Source organism: Heptranchias perlo, chromosome 12 (assembly GCF_035084215.1).
Source record: "Heptranchias perlo isolate sHepPer1 chromosome 12, sHepPer1.hap1, whole genome shotgun sequence".
Taxonomy (NCBI): Eukaryota; Metazoa; Chordata; class Chondrichthyes; order Hexanchiformes; family Hexanchidae; genus Heptranchias; species Heptranchias perlo.
Window position 1 is genome coordinate 28,866,460 of NC_090336.1, and position 17,891 is coordinate 28,884,350.

The 17,891-nt window shown below is 43.3% G+C and overlaps 1 protein-coding gene across 4 annotated transcripts in view; it reads left to right on the forward strand.

Moving 5' to 3' along the window:
- The window catches only part of abcc8 (ATP-binding cassette, sub-family C (CFTR/MRP), member 8), a 200,913-nt gene that overhangs the window by 92,347 nt on the left and 90,675 nt on the right, over nt 1–17,891 (forward strand). For 3 of the 4 annotated variants that reach the window (XM_067993856.1, XM_067993858.1, XM_067993860.1), the window contains exons 11-14: nt 8,468–8,508; nt 13,835–13,980; nt 15,320–15,425; nt 15,715–15,825. In XM_067993856.1, the coding sequence (XP_067849957.1) occupies nt 8,468–8,508; nt 13,835–13,980; nt 15,320–15,425; nt 15,715–15,825 (404 nt within the window). The remainder of the gene's footprint in view (nt 1–8,467; nt 8,509–13,834; nt 13,981–15,319; nt 15,426–15,714; nt 15,826–17,891) is intronic. The other variant, XM_067993859.1, reaches the window with a different exon arrangement.

Consider the following 17,891-nt stretch of genomic DNA (forward strand, 5'->3'; position numbering starts at 1 on the left):
GACAGGCTGGAGATAAGCGTCTCTGAATAAAATGTCACAGCCACACTGGAATTTGTCACTGGGTAGAATTTGCCATAACTGATTTCTCAGCAACCCTGTTGGAATCCTAGTGTGTCCCAATAAACAATGAGTAAAGCATCGGATAAATACTTTAGCCACAAATGCTTGCCAGATGGAAATGATGTCGGAGAGGGGTTAAAATGGAGGCGGGGCGCTACTCGTTATGTTGGTGATGCATTCTTGCCCACCACCATTTTAACTCGCAGGTTTTTGGGAGCATCAAGGCCACCCACAGAGACAGGCGGGGGCCTTCATTAGTATAGAAATGTCAAGCTCCGATGACATAATTTGGAACCTAGTGTGATTTTAATAGGGGATCGAGGTTGCTTGCCAGGGCGGCAGGCTGGATCCAGTGCCAGGAGAGGCCCAGGTAAGTAATTTAAATATTTTTTTAAAGGTTCCCTTGCGGGCCAGGAGGAACAGGAGTGGACCTCCCATGTCCTGGGCTCCCCCCACCCCCCCACCTTCCCTATCCATAATTAGCATTGGATTCCCCCCCCATTCCCCCACTCGATGACATATGTTAGTGTTGGGGACTGTTCTCTCAGGCCCCCGGCAGCAGTCTCCTGCCAAGCAAAATCCCGTCCACCAGCCTCGATGTCATCCCCGCTGGCTTCGAGCAAGAGTCAGCGTGGCAACATTTAAATGAGCCCCATAAGTTAAATTTGCCTGGAGCCTCATGCTGGTGCCATTGTCGGCTCTTCCTTCCTGCCCCAGCCCCCGCATTCCTCACTCCCACCCCAGGTTAAAATCAATGCTGTATAAACCAGAAGAGGCCATTCAACTTTGTCCTGGTGTCCCAGCGACGATGAAGGAACGGCGATATATTTCCAAGTCAGGAGTCTGTGTGACTTGGAGGGGAATGGGCAGGTGGTGGTGTTCCCATCCGCCTGCTGCTCTTGTCCTTGTAGGCGGTAGAGGTCATGGGTTTAGGGGGTGCTGTCGAAGAAGCCTTGGCGAATTGCAGCAGTACATCCTGTGGATGGTACACACTGCAGCCACAGTGTGCCGGTGGGTGGAGGGAGTGAATGTTTAAGATGGTGGATGGGGTTCCAATCAAGCGGGATGTTTTGTCCTGGACGGTGTCAAGCTTCTTGATTGTTGTTGGAGCTGCACTCATCCAGGCAAGTGGAGAGTATTCCATCACACTCCTGACCTGTGCCTTGTAGATGGTGGAAAGGCTTTGGGGAGTCAGGAGGTGAGTCACTCGCCGCAGAATACCCAGCCTCTGACCTGCTCTTGTAGCCACAGTATTTATGTGGCTGGTCCAGTTTAGTTTCTGGTCAGTGGTGACCTCCAGAATGTTGATGGTGGGAATTTGGTGATGGTAATACCATTGAATGTCAAGGGGAGGTGGTTAGACTCTCTCTTGTTGGAGATGGTCATTGCCTGGCACTTGTCTGGCGCGAATGTTACTTGCCACTTATGAGCCCAAGCCTGGATGTTGTCCAAGTCCTGCTGAATGCAGGCACGGACTGCTTCATTATCTGAGGAGCTGCAAATGGAACTGAACACTGTGCAATGATCAGCGAACATCCCCACTTCTGGCCTTATGTTGGGGGGAAGGTCACTGATGAAGCAGCTGAAGATGGTTGGGCCTAGAACACTGCCCTGAGGAACTCCTGCAGCAATGTCCTGGAGCTGAGATGATTGGCCTCCAACAACCGCTACCAACTTCCTTTGTGCTAGGTTTGACTCCAGCTACTGGAGAGTTTTCCCCCTGATTCCCATTGACTTCAATTTCACTTGGGCTCCTTGATGCCATACTCGGTCAAATGCTGCCTTGATGTCAAGGGCAGTCACTCTCATCTCACCTCTGGAATTCAGCTCTTTTGTCCATGTTTGGACCAAGGCTGTAATGAGGTCTGGAGCCGAGTGGTCCTGGCGTAAACCAAACTGAGCATCGGTGAGCAGGTTATTGGTGAATGAGTGCCGCTTGATAGCACTGTCGACAACACCTTCCATCACTTTGCTGATGATTGAAAGTGGACTGATGGGGCGATAATTGGCCGGATTAGATTTGTCCTGCTTTTTGTGGACAGGACATACCTGGGCAATTTCCCACTTTGTTGGATAAATGCCAATGTTGTAGCTGTACTGGAACAGCTTGGCTAGAGGCGCAGCTGGTTGTGGAGCACAAGTCTTCAGCACTACAGCCGGGATGTTGTCGGAGCCGATAGCCTTTGCTGTATCCAGTGCATTCAGCCATCTCTCGATATCACGTGGAGTGAATCGAATTGGCTGAAGACTGGCTTCTGTGACGGTGGGGATCTCGGGAGGAGGCCGAGATGGATCATCCACTCGGCACTTCTGGCTGAAGATGGTTGCAAATGCTTCAGCCTTGTCTTTTGCACTCATGTGCTGGACTCAGCCATCATTGAGGATGGGGCTGTTCACAGAGCCTTCTCCCCCCGCTAGTGGTTTAATTGTCCACCACTATTCACGACTGGATGTGGCAGGACTACAGAGCTTTGATCTGATCCGTTGGTTGTGGGATAGCTTAGATCTGTCTATAAGCATACTGCTTTCGCTGTTTCCCATGCATGTAGTCCTGTGTTGTAGCTTCACCATGTTGGCACCTCATTTATAGGTAAGTCTGGTGCTGCTCTTCTACACTCCTCATTGAATGTGGGTTGATCCCCTGGCTTGTTGGTAATAGTAGAGTGAAGGATATGCCGAGCCACGAGGTTACAGATTGTGGTGGAATAAAATTCTACTGCTGCTGATGGTCCATTGTGCCTCATGGATGCCCAGTTTTGAGCTACTAGATCTGTTCTGAATCTATCCCATTTAGCACGGTGGTAGTGCCACACAACACGATGGACGGTGTCCTCAGTGTGAAGACAGGACTTCGTCTCCATGAGGACTGTGCGGTGGCCACTCCTACCAATACTGTCATGGACAGATGCATCTGCGACAGATAGATTGGTGAGGACGAGGTCAAGTAAATTTTTCCCTCGTGTTGGTTCTCTCACCACCTGCCGCATGCCCAGTCTGGCAGCTATGTCATTCAGGACTCAGCCAGCTGTGGTGCTACCGAGCCACTCTTGGTGATGGACATTAAAGTCTCCCACCCAGAGTACATTCTGTGCCCTTGCTACCCTCAGCGCTTCCCTCCCAGTGGTGTTCAACGTGGAGGAGGACTGATTCATCAGCTGAGGGAGGGCGGTAGGTGGTAATCAGCAGGAGGTTTCCTTGCCCATGTTTGACCTGATGCCATGAGACTTCATGGGGTCCGGTGTCACGCCCTCTGACTCTATATCACTGTGCCATCACCTCTGGTGGATCTGTCCTGCTGGTGGGACAGGACATACCCAGGGATGGTGATGGAAGAGTCTGGGATGTTGGCTGAAAGATATGATTCTGTGAGTATGGCTATGTCAGGCTGTTGCTTGACTAGTCTGTGGGACAGCTCTCCCAATTTTGGCACAAATCCCCAGATATTAGTGAGGAGGACTTTGCAGGGTCGACTTTGTCCTGTCCACTGCCTAGTGGTGCGTCCGGTTTTATTCTTAATATGACCTTTTGTTGCGGGATTGTACAACTGAGTAGCTTGCTAGGCCATTTCAGAATCAACCACATTGCTGTGGGTCTGGAGTCACATATAGGCCAGTCTGGGTAAGGACAGCAGGTTTCTCTCCCTAAAGGGCATTAGTGAACCAGATGGGTTTTTACAACAATCCGGTAGTTTCATGGTTACCATTCTGATACTAGCTTTTTATTCCAGATTTTATTTAATTTATTAAACTTCCCCAGCTGCCAGTAGAGGGATTTGAACTCATGACTCTGGATTATTAGTCTATTAACATAACCACAATGCTACTGTTGAAATAGCAATTAATCTAATAAGCTTCTGAATGCTTTAACTGAGTTAACATTCACTGCACTAGATGGCAGAATATTCCATAAGCTGATTATTATGCACAAAGAAGTTGCCCTTGTAGGTTAACTTGCAATTTATTTGACTTATAATGATGTCTTTTGGCTTTTCCATTTTCATTTTGCACAATAAAAACCTCTCCATTCACTTCATTGACTCATAATGGATGAAGTCCAATCTGACCATTAGGGAGTCATCTGGGTGTATAACACTGGTCAAACCGACATACATCCAGTCACATTATCCTAGACAGGGTCTCAAGGAGGCAATTATATAGTCATGTAATTCCAGCAGCATTTGTTAGTTTAATTTTGTTTAAGCAACCGTACCAATGACATACAGGGGAACAGTTGGCTAGAAATGAGTCAAAATCATTAATTCAGTTGAAGCTATTGATATTTCTCTTTAATGTATGATTGGAAATACGCCCCAGTGTCTGAGTTACTCCTGCAAACTCACTACTATCCATTTATTATACAACAAAAAGTCTATTGGTTCTTTATATTCTGGATTTTCTTCAGTAAAATCACGCATTTTTGGTTAGTGTAGCAGTGGTAAACAAACCAAAATGGAGGGAATGAATTGAATTGAAACCCTGCCCCAAGAAGTGCTCATTAAAATCTTCCTCCGGTAAATCCAACAATCAGTAGGGCCTCCGAGCCTGAGCTTATCACACCACGAGTAAATGGTGGCAGGTAGGTGTTGAGGGAAATAGCGGCATTTTTCTGAATGACATGAAGATATGTGCGGGTGTAAGGACCGTAGATGAAAAGAAAATAGACTGCAGATGGATCCAGATGCAGTGGGAGAATGGGTCCCTGTCTGGCAGATATTTTGTTAATTTAGACAAATGTAGCATGATGCATTTGGGAAGGGACAACTCCAAGCATGTATACACCATGCAGGAACACTGACATTCGGAGTCCTTGTTCTTGGCCCCACCTACTTTTATACCCTTTTGAGAGCTAGGCAGAGACTCCATCCCTTATAAGTCTATCCATTATAAAATTCAGCAGGAATTTCCATGTAAGGCCCTTCTGGCAAATTCCCACCGAAGTTATGGTGGTTATACGACAGGTGGTCCATGGATTTTTGGGACAATTGTGTCCAGTCTACATTTTCTCTGTCACATCATATTTCCTGTGTCACACTTCAATATGCTGATTGGTTCCGATGTTTATGTTCATAAAACAGCAATAAATTGCAACTGAAGAGATTGGGAAGGTATGAATCAAACGTGAGGAAAGCAGGTAGATAAATTTCAAATGAAGAACCACAAAGACCTTATGAAAACAATAGACCAAGCATAAGCAGCTAACAAAATCTACCAAGAAAAGTAAGAAGAGCAGCCAATTAAAACATTTCAAATCCTTTAAGTTGTCATGTGAAAAGCCTGGGCCTTGGGTTCATGCAGATTCCCAGGCATATCATTATCAGGTGAAGAGACTTAACAAAATAGCACAGGATTTTATAAGCATTTAAAAGTAAAATAATAGTTAAAGAGAGAAGTCGAACTTATCAGGGATGAAGGAAGGAGCTAATTGTGGCTTGCAAAAATATTAAATAATCATTTTGCACTTTTTTTTACAAATTATGGTAAAAGTGAGAATGTAGTGTACTCGAGGAGCATTTAGAACAATTGTCAGAGATAACTCTGAAAGTCTAAGAAAAAATCCATGGACCACCTGTCTAAATTTGTTATGAAAAAATTAGTGGAACACAAGGTGGCTAAATCACTGGGACATGATGGTGTACACTGCAGGCTGTTGATGTAAGTCAGAGAGAGATAATAGAGGCTCTGGCCGCAATTTGTCAATCTTTTTAAATATGCAAGTTGTGTCATTGGATTGGAAAGTAGCCAGTATGACACCTTTGTTCAAAAAGAGAGAGAAGGATAAGCTGGATAACTATAGACTAATCTCACGTTAGTTGTGGAAAAACCTTCAGAGTCATAATTTGAGATAACGTTAGTGAGCATTTAGATATGCATGGATTAATCAAACATAATCAGAATAGACAATGTAAAAGCAAGTCGTGTTTGACAAATTTAATAGAGTTTTTTTGAACAAGTGACCAATTGGATAGATAAAGGGAACGCAATAGATTTAGTGTATATGGATTTTCAAAAGACATTCGATAAAGTATCTCACATAACACTTGTTAGGAAAATTCAGTTGTATGGCATAAGAGGAAATTTTGCAGCCTGAATAGAAAGTTGTTCACTGGACTAGAAGCAAAAAGATAGGGTAAATGTGTGTTGCTGGGAATGGAGAAAGATTGGAAGTGTTGTACCCCAGGTGGTCAGTGCTGGGCCTACTTTTGTTCTCAGTATATAAAGATGATTTGGACTTGGGTATTGGGAACAGAATATCAAAGTTTACTGATGACACAAAAGTAGGATATTTGGCAAACAGCAAGGAGGACTTTAGATGACTTCAGGAAGACATAGACAAATGGGCAAATGGGTAGAAGATGCAATTAATGTGGATAAGTGTGAGGAAATGCAATTTGGGAGGAAAAACAGGGAATGGGAGTGTTCACTTAATGGAAAGACATTGAAGGTGTGTATGAATAGACAGACCTAAAGGTTCAAATGAATAATTCCCTAAAAGTGCGAGTGCAGATATATAAAACATTTTTTAAAAAGCCAATAGCATTTTAGTTTTTATAAATAATGACATAGAGTATAATAGTAAAGAAGCAAGAATAAATTTGTACAAAATATTGGTAACACCGCAGTTTTTGGCACTCTATTATAGAAAGGATATTAAGCCATCGAGAGTGTACAGCGTAGATTCATCAAGATGATGCCAGGAATGGGAAACTTTAGTTATGTGGAGAGACTTGATATATTAGGACTGTTTCTACTGGAACGGAGAAGGCTAAGAGCAGGTTCAGTAGAGGTTTTTAAAATTATGGTTTTGACAGAGTGAATAGGGAAAGGTTTATTTCCTCTAGTTAGGAAGTCAGTGATAAGGAGTGACCAATTGAAAATTGTTCCTAAGAAAGTGAGAAGAGAGATTAAGAAACATTTCTTTATGCAGAGGGTTGTCAGAACAAGAAATTCTTTGCCATAGGGAATGTTTTAGTTAGAAACTATTGCACCTTCTAGGAGAAACTTGAATAAATATTTGAAGCAGAGGAAGATACAGGACTATGAAGAGAGAGCTGGGAGTGGTATCAGTCTTGGATTGCTATAACAAAGAACAGCACAGACACAATGGGCTAAATAGCCTCTTACTATTCTGTATACTTCTCAGGTAGCAGGATACATCTTGCAGCATGCACCTGTGCCATAACTTATAGAAATTTTATAATTAACAGCTAGACATATTAGCTGTAATCACAGAGCCTGACAAACGTGTAGTTTGTAAGCCATATCCTTTGCAATGGAAAGTTACTGAGGCTGAAAAACACCAGGAAAACCATTTTTGGTGCAAACAAAATTACCAGAACTTGATTTTGTGGTATAAAACATTGAAGACAAAGTAAAGTATGAACTTTTCAACATTTACCGAGGCAACTTTGAAAGTAAAAATGTGCATGTTGTGCACCAGCTGAATGCCTGCAAATGCAGTCAGCAAGTTCACTAAGATTCAGCTGAGAAGAAAACTGACGAGTGGGGTAGAGATCAGGCTGGAACAACTTGTAGTTTATAATGTATTCTAAATTGTTGCATTAGCAGCATTATAATTATATTTATAGGTCTAACTCAAAAACAAGCATTGTTTACCTAAGCAGTAGCAAGTTCTGGAAGGATGACTATTATTCAAATTTGTAGGGAGGTTCTGAATAAAAGTCTTGCATTTAAATAATTATTTAAACTGAAGCTTTTAATGACACTATGTACTGTTATGGTGATATTTGATAAGACAAAATACAAATTAGTTTAATCTTTTCTTTAGCGTTGTACATTTCTTGACATTGGCTATGAAAACCCATACTCTAAACAGATTGGCAGTAAAAGCATAAAGCTGCTACCCCATATCATATGCAGAGATTTACTTATAAAAATATCTCATATGAGTGGACAATTATGGTGGGTAAAGAAAAATGTATTTACTTCCCAAGGAACCAATCAAAAAATATTGCATCATTCTCTCTGGGGGAATCTTTTACAAACATCTTTTCAAATCCTGGCCGTGCGCCCTCTCCTTACCAACAAATAACCTCTGACTCAGCAAAAGCAATACCATGGGGTGTTTTGTTGTTTTTTAAAAAATCTAGCATCTTGCAAATGAGTCACTGGATACCTTTTTAGTTTAGTTGCAACCTCCCCCCACTTCAATCCCAATGTGACCTTGCTGCAGGCAGGCTTTTTCAGCTGGTCCCCTTTTGCTTCAACTCATCATACAGGATTGATGGACAAGTATATGGCTGTCTGGGAAGCAAGTAGAAGTAAACTACTCTGACAGACATGCACAAGTGGCAATACAAAAGGTGGTGCTCCAAAACTGCAACTAATCTGTGATAGTTTTCACTTTGCTTTCACTTTGTAGTTTCACAAGGTTTTCTTCTTATTTGCAGTTTTCATGAATGCAGCGATACCCATTGCAGCAGTCCTCACTGTAAGTAGCTGGTATTTAATTTGCTCTGACACAATGTATATTTCCTTTGCAAATGTTAGCCTTGCATTACATGAATTGAAATAATTAATATGTTAGTAACTCTGAAACACACACAGACAAATGGATACAAGTTACTAAGTAATCGATTTCTAAACCTTTTTGTGTGAGGGTATGACTCCCCTTTTTTTTAACTCTCTGGCCCATGTGACTAAGGTGGTGGGTGGCTGATGTGCTTCCAGGTCTCTACTTATCCCATTGGGAACTGAAGAAAATGGATGAGGCTGGTCTATTGATAGCTATCTCCAATTTACCCTTCCCCATCTGAAGATAAACCTGGCCTCCACTCAGTGCTCCCACCTCTGTTCCACATTGACATACAGTACTCAGTATTGTGGAGGAATGTGGACAGACACCATTTAGTGATACTGTAAATTGGTGCCCCAAAGTGCTACATTAATGCTGTGCCTGATTTCACAATCTTTCTTGTCAAAAGTCTTTTCAGGACTTAACTCTAGTTTGAATATTGGAAAGTGCAGCTCAGTGTAGCATTCAAAAATGAAGTTCACACCCATCAGGTTTCTAGCCATTACCATTACCACAGTTGTTGTTTTAAGTGAATGGAGCCCTGCTCTCTGGGATTTGTAAAATGATAATTGGTAATTGATAATTCATGATTTTCTTTGCATGAATGAGTTTATCAGATGAAACCTTTCTGTGAAAGAAGTGTAAAAGGCTGGCATATTGAACATACTGGATATATTGTTACTCTTCTCCATCAAGGAAATGCACAATAAATGCACCAGATTCTGCACAAAAAATGCACCAGATTCTGCATCTAGGACAAGCATACCAATTCTAATGAGGACATGTTTAAATTGCTGAACTGATGTGAAGATTTGGAATTAATTGTAGCACCAGGTGAGCACCTAGTAGGACTGAATATGGGCATGAACAGTCCTTGGATTTGACGGAGAGTAGAACCAAATGTCTCTGTTGTAACAAATGTTAAGAAGATAGTGACCCTTTAAGAGTTATCATCAGCAGGTTTCAAATTACATCATCTCCACTCTTCTGTGCGAATTCAAACCCCTATCCAACCATGCAGGGCATTCACCTGGTGGTACAGTTAATTTACAAGATTGAAAGATAAATATAGAAGAGGAAAGCCATTTGTGCCACCTCAGTTCATCCATCCAGAAAGATCTTACAATCCCCCATCATGGCTCCAGTTGTATTTAAATGATTGCAGGATTTTGCTTCCACTTCCTTACTTGGAAGTCCATTCCATATGTTGATCGCTCCTTGGGAGTAATCTTAACTTCTATTGCTGGGCAAATTGGCAGTCCGTTTTACACCATGGGGAAAAGAAAATCGGGCGAAATCGTAAAACAGGCTGGCAATTCACTATCACCCACTTTTCACCCGGCAATAAAAGTTGAGATGACCCCCTTTGTGATGCAGAATTTCCTGATATCAATCCAAACTTGCCTTTTGCTAGTTTGAACGACACCACATTGTCCTACAATCATAATTTCATTCAAAATAATTTTCCAGATCTACATTTACATTTTACATACTGTTTACTATCTTATATGCCTCAGTAACACTGCCCCTGAGTTGCCTCTTTCCAAGGCAAAAAATGCAAGTTTCTCCAATCTTAGCTGTCTGACATTAGGGATCAATCCTGTAGCCCTCTCCAAAACTACCTCGAAGACTTCAATGTCTTCCTTATGTCTCGGAGGCATCTTTACATAATTTCATGAACTCAGAGATATCCTTTGAAATGGTATGCAGAGCCTGGGGGAATTTCCTGTGTATTTCTTTGATAGACAAAATGTAACAAAGTAAGTAGGAACTTGTACAGTCCCCAGGATGGGCTGCAATTCCTAATTAAATACTGGGGGCGATTTTAACTTGCCAAAATCAGTGCTAAACACCTCAAAATGTGGTTGGTAGAGTTACGTTATCGCTGCTGCTATTCCTACTGCCACTTTTACAGGAGCCTACTGTTGGGTTACCGAAGTGCCTGCCTGTTTCGGGCAGTAGGCCCCTTCTAATGAGATACATAGGATCCCGATTGGACTGAACTGGTCAGAGAGTGCACCCTGCACTCTCCAACCAGTTTTACTGGAGATATAGCTGAAGATAAAGGTAAATCTTGAATTATTTTTGTGGGGCCAGAGGAGCAGAAGTGCACCTCTGGGCCCCACTAAAATAATCTGGGTCGCTGCCACCCCGGGCTCCCCCCGGACTTACCTTTCTGCCAGCTGGCGACCTTCGGGCCACCCGACATTGCACATCCTTGAGCTACATTGGGGCGCCCGTTTGGGGCAGGCAGCTCGCCAGTTCTATTTAAATGAGGCCCATGCCTCAAAATGGCTTCAGTGCTAGAATGCTAGAATGGGCCAGTCGGTCATCCAAAAGTTAAAATCGACCTCGTTACATCCCACATAGTCCACAAATGTCTTTTCCTCTTTGGACCAATGAAATAATGAGAGTAAAACTATTTCCTTGAGCTTGTTCACCAAATGTTACAAGGGACTAGTTACCAAAAAGATAGTTAACCTTAATCCTTTATTGGACTGAAGTTGTATTGCAAGATTAGCCCAGTTATCTTTTTTCTAATTTAAGCTACACCTAAGGCAAGTAACAGACATAACTAAAAGCAAAATACTGCGGATGCTGGAAATCTGAAATAAAAACAGAAAATACTGGAGAAGCTCAGCAAGTCAGGCAGTATCTGTGGAGAAAGAAACAGTTAATGTTTCTGGTCAAAGACCTTTCGTTAGAACTGGAAGATGTTAAAGTTTTTAAGCAAGTACAGAACCAGGGAAAGGCGGGGCGGGAGGGGAGAGCAGGAAAGAACAAAAGGGGAGGTCTGTGATCGGGTAGCGGGCACGAGTGATTAAATGACAAAAGGGATGATAGTGCAAGGCAAGGAGGGTGGTAATGGGACAGGTTGAGAAACAAAAAGATTGATCAGAAGTAGCCGTAAATGGCAGCAGCAGAATCATTACCAGCACCAGCTGACTGAAAAAATGGGAGCAGTGGTTATGATCTGAAGTTATTGAAATCAGCGTTGAGTTTGGAAGGTTGTAAAGTGCCTAAACGAAAGATGAGGTGCTGTTCCTCGAGTTGACGTTGAGCTTCATTGGAACAGTGTAAGAGGCTGAGGACAGAACGATCAGAGTAGGAGTGGGACGGGGAATTAAAATGGCAAGCGACTGGCAGATCAGGGTCACTCTTGCAGACAGAGCGGAGTTGTTGAGCAAAGCGATCACCCAGTCTGCGTTTGGTCTCCCCAGTGTAGAGGAGACCGCATTGTGAGCAGTGGATACAGTTTACTAACATGAAAGAAGTACAAGTAAACCAATGTTTCACCTGGAAGGAGTGTTTGGGGCCCTGGACAGTGGGAGGGGAGGAGATGAAAGGGCAGGTGTTGCATTTTCTGCGCTTGCATGGTAAGGTGCCATGGGGAGGAGAGTGGGTGTTGGGGGTGATGGAATAGTGGACCAAGGTGTCACGGAGGGAGCAGTCCCTTCGGAATGCTAAAAGGGGAGGGGAGGGGAAGATGTGTTTGGTGGTGGGATCGCGCTGGAGGTGGCGGAAATGGTGGAGGATGATATGTTGAACGTGGAGGCTGGTGGGGTGGAAGGTGAGGACAAGGGAGACCCTATAATGGTTCTGGGAGGGAAGGGAAGGGGTGAGGGTAGAAGTGCAGGAAATAGGACGGACACGGTCAATGGTCCTGTCAACAGTGGAGGGGAATCCTCGGTTGAGAAAAAAGGAAGACATATCAGAAGCACTGGTGCGGAAGGTGGTATCGTCAGAACAGATACAACGGAGACGGAGAAACTGGAAGAAGGGAATAAAGTCCTTACAGGAAGCAGGGTGGGAGGAAGTGTAATCAAGATTGCTGTGGGAGTAGGTGGGCTTGTAATAGATATTGGTTGACAGCCCACCCCCAGAAATGAAGATAGAGAAGTCGAGGAAGGGAAGGGAAGAGTCGGAGATGGAAGATGTGAAGGCAAGGGAAGGGTGGAAATTGGAAGCAAAAATTATGAAATTTTCCAGTTCGGGGCGAGAGCTGGAAACGGCAACTTTTCACCATGGACATCCGAATGTACCAGAAAAAGAGGTGAGGGAGGGGCATAATGTACTGGAAAAAGAGGTGAGGGAGGGGCCCTGAGTTAGGCTGGACCAAAGAGTGTTCCATGTATCCCACAAAAAGACAGGAATGGTTGGGACCCATACAGGTTCCCATAGCGACACATTTTATTTGGAGGAACTGAGTGGAGTCAAAGGAGAAGTTGTTCAACATAAGAACAAGTTCAGCCAGGGAGAGGAGGGTGGTGGTGGATGGGGACTGGTTGGGCTTCCGTTCAAGGAAGAAGCGGAGGGCCCGCAGGCCATCCTGGTGGGGGATGGAGGTGCAGAGGGACTGGACGTCCATGGTGAAAAGGAGACGGTTAGGGCTGGGGAACTGGAAACTATTTTGAAAGATGCTGTTGTTTCTCTTGAATGACCCAAGACAGAGGAGAGGATTTTAACTACCAGTGGGTAGTTTCTTGCCCGCCTACAGCAGTATGAGGCCACGGTGACTTTGACCGCCAGGCCTCATTAACATGCTGCCGGTCCACTTCCCGTCCAGAATGAGTGGAAAGTGACTGCCAGCCTCTGGAAAATTGGGCGGCCAAGGACCAGCTGCCGGTACTTGTGTAAGTGCAGGGGAAGGGGGTTCTGGAGGGGTCTCGCTGTAAAAAAGAGGGTGAGTTTAGGGCTCGGGAGGCCTAAAGTTTCCTTGTGGGTTCTGGAGGAGCACTCCTGTTGCTTCTGGCCACACAAAGGAAAGTAGAAAAGTTACTCGAGGGCTGCTTCAGCTGCCCGATCCTCTTCACTCTGACCTTCAGCTGGCAGAAAAGCCACAGCAGCTTTCCCACTCAGGCCGATATTAATATCGCTGTCGGGGCCTCATGATGCAGTTGGACCCCGATTAGCATATGTGAATTACGACCACATCGGCTTTGGCTTGGCAGCTTAGCCACCTGTCCGGAAGCATCTGTTAAAATTGGAAACGGTGGGATACTGTAAGTAACCCTGACATTTTAACTGCCCAACCACCTGGCTTTCGCTGGACGGCTAGTGTTAAAATCCCCCCCCCCTAAAGTGTTTGAACCTGAGACTCATTTCTGTTCAGGCGTGACTGAATTGTGCTTGCTCAGTTCTTTGAATGCGATTGCTTTGCATACCAAATGTTGAATTAAGATGTATTTTTTATTCATTTATAAAGAGCTGATTTCAGATTTTTTTTCCAATTTCCCAAAAGACTTTTGTAGTCCACACCCACCTCTATGAGGATGCAGACCTTTCGCCAGCAGTAGCCTTCGCCTCACTCTCCCTCTTCCACATCCTGGTCACACCCCTCTTCCTGCTCTCCACTGTGGTTCGCTCTACTGTCAAAGCTTTAGTGAGGTAAAATACAGTTCAAAGACGATGTTTGATCTTTTGCTCTACTTAATGCTTTCATAATGCCTGGGTACTAAAACTGAGCCAAAAACAACAAGAGCAATTTGCATTTACATAGTGCCTGAGACACAAAGAAGCAACTTGTATCTGCGCGCACACAACCATAATCAATATTTAAATAGTGGATGGATAATTGGTTTTACAGTGTAATCAATTATTTCTTTGTCCCACATTTTCTTTCCCTTAATATCTTCTTTAGGGCCAAGGGGCAGGAGCGGGAAATCGGTTTGGGAGCCTTCAGACACCGGGGACCCAAAGGAACAGTCCTCGTCATAACCTCAGCTCTGGGCAAGGGCTTTGGCAGCTGATTCCAGCGCGCAGAGGGAGAAGCAAGGCTGGGCAGGGCAGGCCCAAGGACTCCTTGCGGGGTCTGGGGGAGCACCCCTGCTCCTCCTGGCCCACAAGGATTTCACTAAATAATAATTGTATTTAAACTTACCTTGGCCTCTTCTTCACGTCGTGGTTGGGCTGTTCCGCACAGTGCGAACGTTGAAAGTCGGCGAAGATTAAGTGGTGACGGGTGGGAACGGACTCAGTCTAATCTTAACCACTCCCACGCACCATTCTCGCAGGGCTAGGGGGATTAAAATCAAGGCCAAGGTTTTTTTAAAAATGTGACTGGCTGAAAAAAAATTCGAATTAACTTTTACATCCCTTTTTCTATCATTTCTACCTTAAAAAAAACTACTGAATGCTGATGAAATCAATGGGGTGACAGGGAGAAATATCTTAAAGGAGTTACTGAGTCAAGCAGGCAACTGAATTGATATGCAGATACTAAAGAGAAAATTGGTGTGGTCTCCTGCTTCTGGCCAGTGAGTCCTGCTGAAAGGTGCACATGTATCGATATCAATTGGCATGTTGTCCTGCACTTGCCAGTGTTAGGGAAAAAAGTCAGAGTGGATATAAAGTGCGTTTTGCAAACTTTAGCAAATGAAGGAAAATATGCACCAGTGTTAGAACTGGATTATGTTCAGTTGCATTCTCCCCGGTCACCCACCCTAGTTGGTTGAATAGCCTGTCAATATGCACTGCACACAACATAAATACATATTTGGGCAAGGTACTGGAGTACATCCAGTACCTGTGGACCTGTATTGTGACATCTGTCATGGTGTCCAAGAGAAAAGGGGACAAAATTTGTAACAACTTTTGAAATATTTCTCACATTGGATTGTACTGTTTTATCAAATATCAGTGCATGGATAAGTAAATGTCCTTTCACATGTTCTCCTGACTCCCACTGTCTAGCGATTTGCTATAAGTAACTGTATTTTTCTTTCAGTGTGCAGAAACTAAACGAATTCTTCTCCAGTGAAGAAATTGGGGAGGACCAAAGCAGAATTGTGGTGCAGCTGGACATCGAAAATCACAGCAAGTACCAGACTGTAGTGAGTATAAGTTGACATTTCAACAATGCAGCCTGCCAGCTTCTTAGTGCTATCCACCAGTTTATGCCAATCCTGCATCTTCACAATCTTCCGTACAGTACAGTGTCCCAGTAACTGAAATTCCATCACATTCATTCCTTGTATTAATAGCATCCTTGCTGCAATGCACAAGCTGTAAAGAATGTGTTTATAGGATTCAAGCTATATGTGTGTCTGTGTGTATTTATTTAAGTTGCACTTCTCATGCAATGAACTCTTACCCTTCCGTTTTCCACTCACTCCTGCACAGCCCCTTAAAGTTATTAACCGCAAACGACCTACCAAGGAGGAATGGCACAATTACGAACCTCAGTCCAGACAGCAAATAAGCATCACAGAAGGAGATGATGTTTTAATAAAGGTGAAATAATCGTCAATTATATCTACCTTTACAGTCGCTACTGTACTTTGTTTTATCTTTCTGAAGATGAGGTATGCTAGTTTTATGGTGCAGTCTTATTTGTTTATATGATGCATTTATATTTTTTAAGGAATTATTATTAATGTTGCAATTATCTCAGGAATATCAACATCAAGAAAATATTAGCAGCCAGATATATGATCTGAAATAGTGAAACAGATCACAAACTCATTTGAACAAATGGAACTCTGCTTACTTCAAATTAAAAATGAGTGACTTTCATCAAAAATACTTAACATTTTTAAACCAAAATGTGTGGGCATTATTTTTAATCGATGAAACTTAACAGGTTTGTTCTTCACTTCTTTAAGTGGCTGGACTACTTAAAAAAGTAATCTATGCAATTTAAACCATGATGGGAACATGCTAGATGCTGAGTAACACCCACAGAAGAGAACAGTGTGCAGTGCTCTTTGGGATCTTGGCACATGCCCTAGCAATAATGCTGGTATGCTTTGGGTCCAGTGTTACCCTAATATCTGCACATAACTCCACATAATGTAGTTGTCTCTTTTAACTGTTTTTTATGTGAGTAGTTTAGGTCTGGGGAGGCTTCATTTTAAATTGCAGGCACCAGAGGGGGACTCGTCTCATATAAAATCTAAATTGCATAGGTATGTGGCACTTAATTAATTACGTTGCAGAAAAGAGGAAAAATCCCTTTTAGAGTGCTGCTGAATGGACCTTATCTTGTTGGATAAGTACATTACATGAGCTACTCAAACTGTGTTCGGAGTAATTTATCTATTAGCAAGGTAGGAGTCTGCAGGACTAGAAGAGACCATTGCAGTACCTCTCGCTGGTCCCAGTGTTCCAAATTTGCCATACACTGCACTGTCTTTCATTACCCTGAATCACTTTCTGTGATCTATTCAGTTTCAACTTGAACTTGCTGGCATTATCCACTATTGAAACAGCTTTGTTGATAGTGCATGATGCACACAAGGCAAAAATTAAATTTTTACATGCAGAATTCTGCATATCTTTAGACACCTGAAACTGCAGATCTGATTATGGCAGGGAGAACTTCCTTTTTATTTGGCTTGAGTGGTGACACTATGGGGGATGGAGAAAGATCAGTAACTCTTGGTTACTTAAATTCTAAGGAACAAATCCAAACGGAGTTCAAAGGAGAGCTCAGACGTTTACCACACATTTAACAAATCATTGTACTGTGATAATGAATAGATATGAACAAGGCACATTGTCTGTTTTTCTACATTCAAAGAGTGGCATCCAACACAATGGCCTCCAATCACCATCTCATAGGTTTCAGAGAGTCATCTTCCTCCCGAAATGTGCCTTTAATTCTCGATATGTCAAACAAAACAAATTAAAAATGAACAATAAAGAAAACCTGATCGTGAGAATAAATATACATCTATGCACTTGCTGTTTTTCTCATGGGTAGCACAACCGAGGTTTAAAGATGACGCACTAAGCAGCAAATACAATATGGTAATTCACTAGTGAAGATCAACAAAAGCAAATGTTTTGGCTTTAAGGAAAGTAATTGTTGGCAAATAGACAATAGAGTAAATGGGGTATGATAACTGATGTTGACATTTTTTTTAATGGACCAGGCTAATTAGATTTAAAACCCTCAGTTAGAACCAAGATGTATGCTTGGTCACAATTTTCTAACATTATGAATGAAGCTGTTTGTGATTCAGCAAAAGCTCTCACCCTAGACCATTCTTTACAAATACACCTAGGGATAGATCTCTGCTCCTGAATGAGTAGGCCCGAGACTCAACTGATATGGGGCCAATGACCTCATTTAAATTACAAAAGCGAGCTGCAGACACCTAATAGACGTCCCCAGGCAGCTAGCCAGAAGAGAGGATTCGAAGATCAGGCCGCTGCGATGCCAGCAACAGCCCACGGATAAGTGATTAAAGGGGACCAGGAAGGGTAGAGGTGGTTGGGAGGGTCGCGGTGGTGGGGTGGGAGGGCGGTCAGGTCGGGACGGGGTGCGATTGGATCCAGGGGGTAGCGGTGGTTGG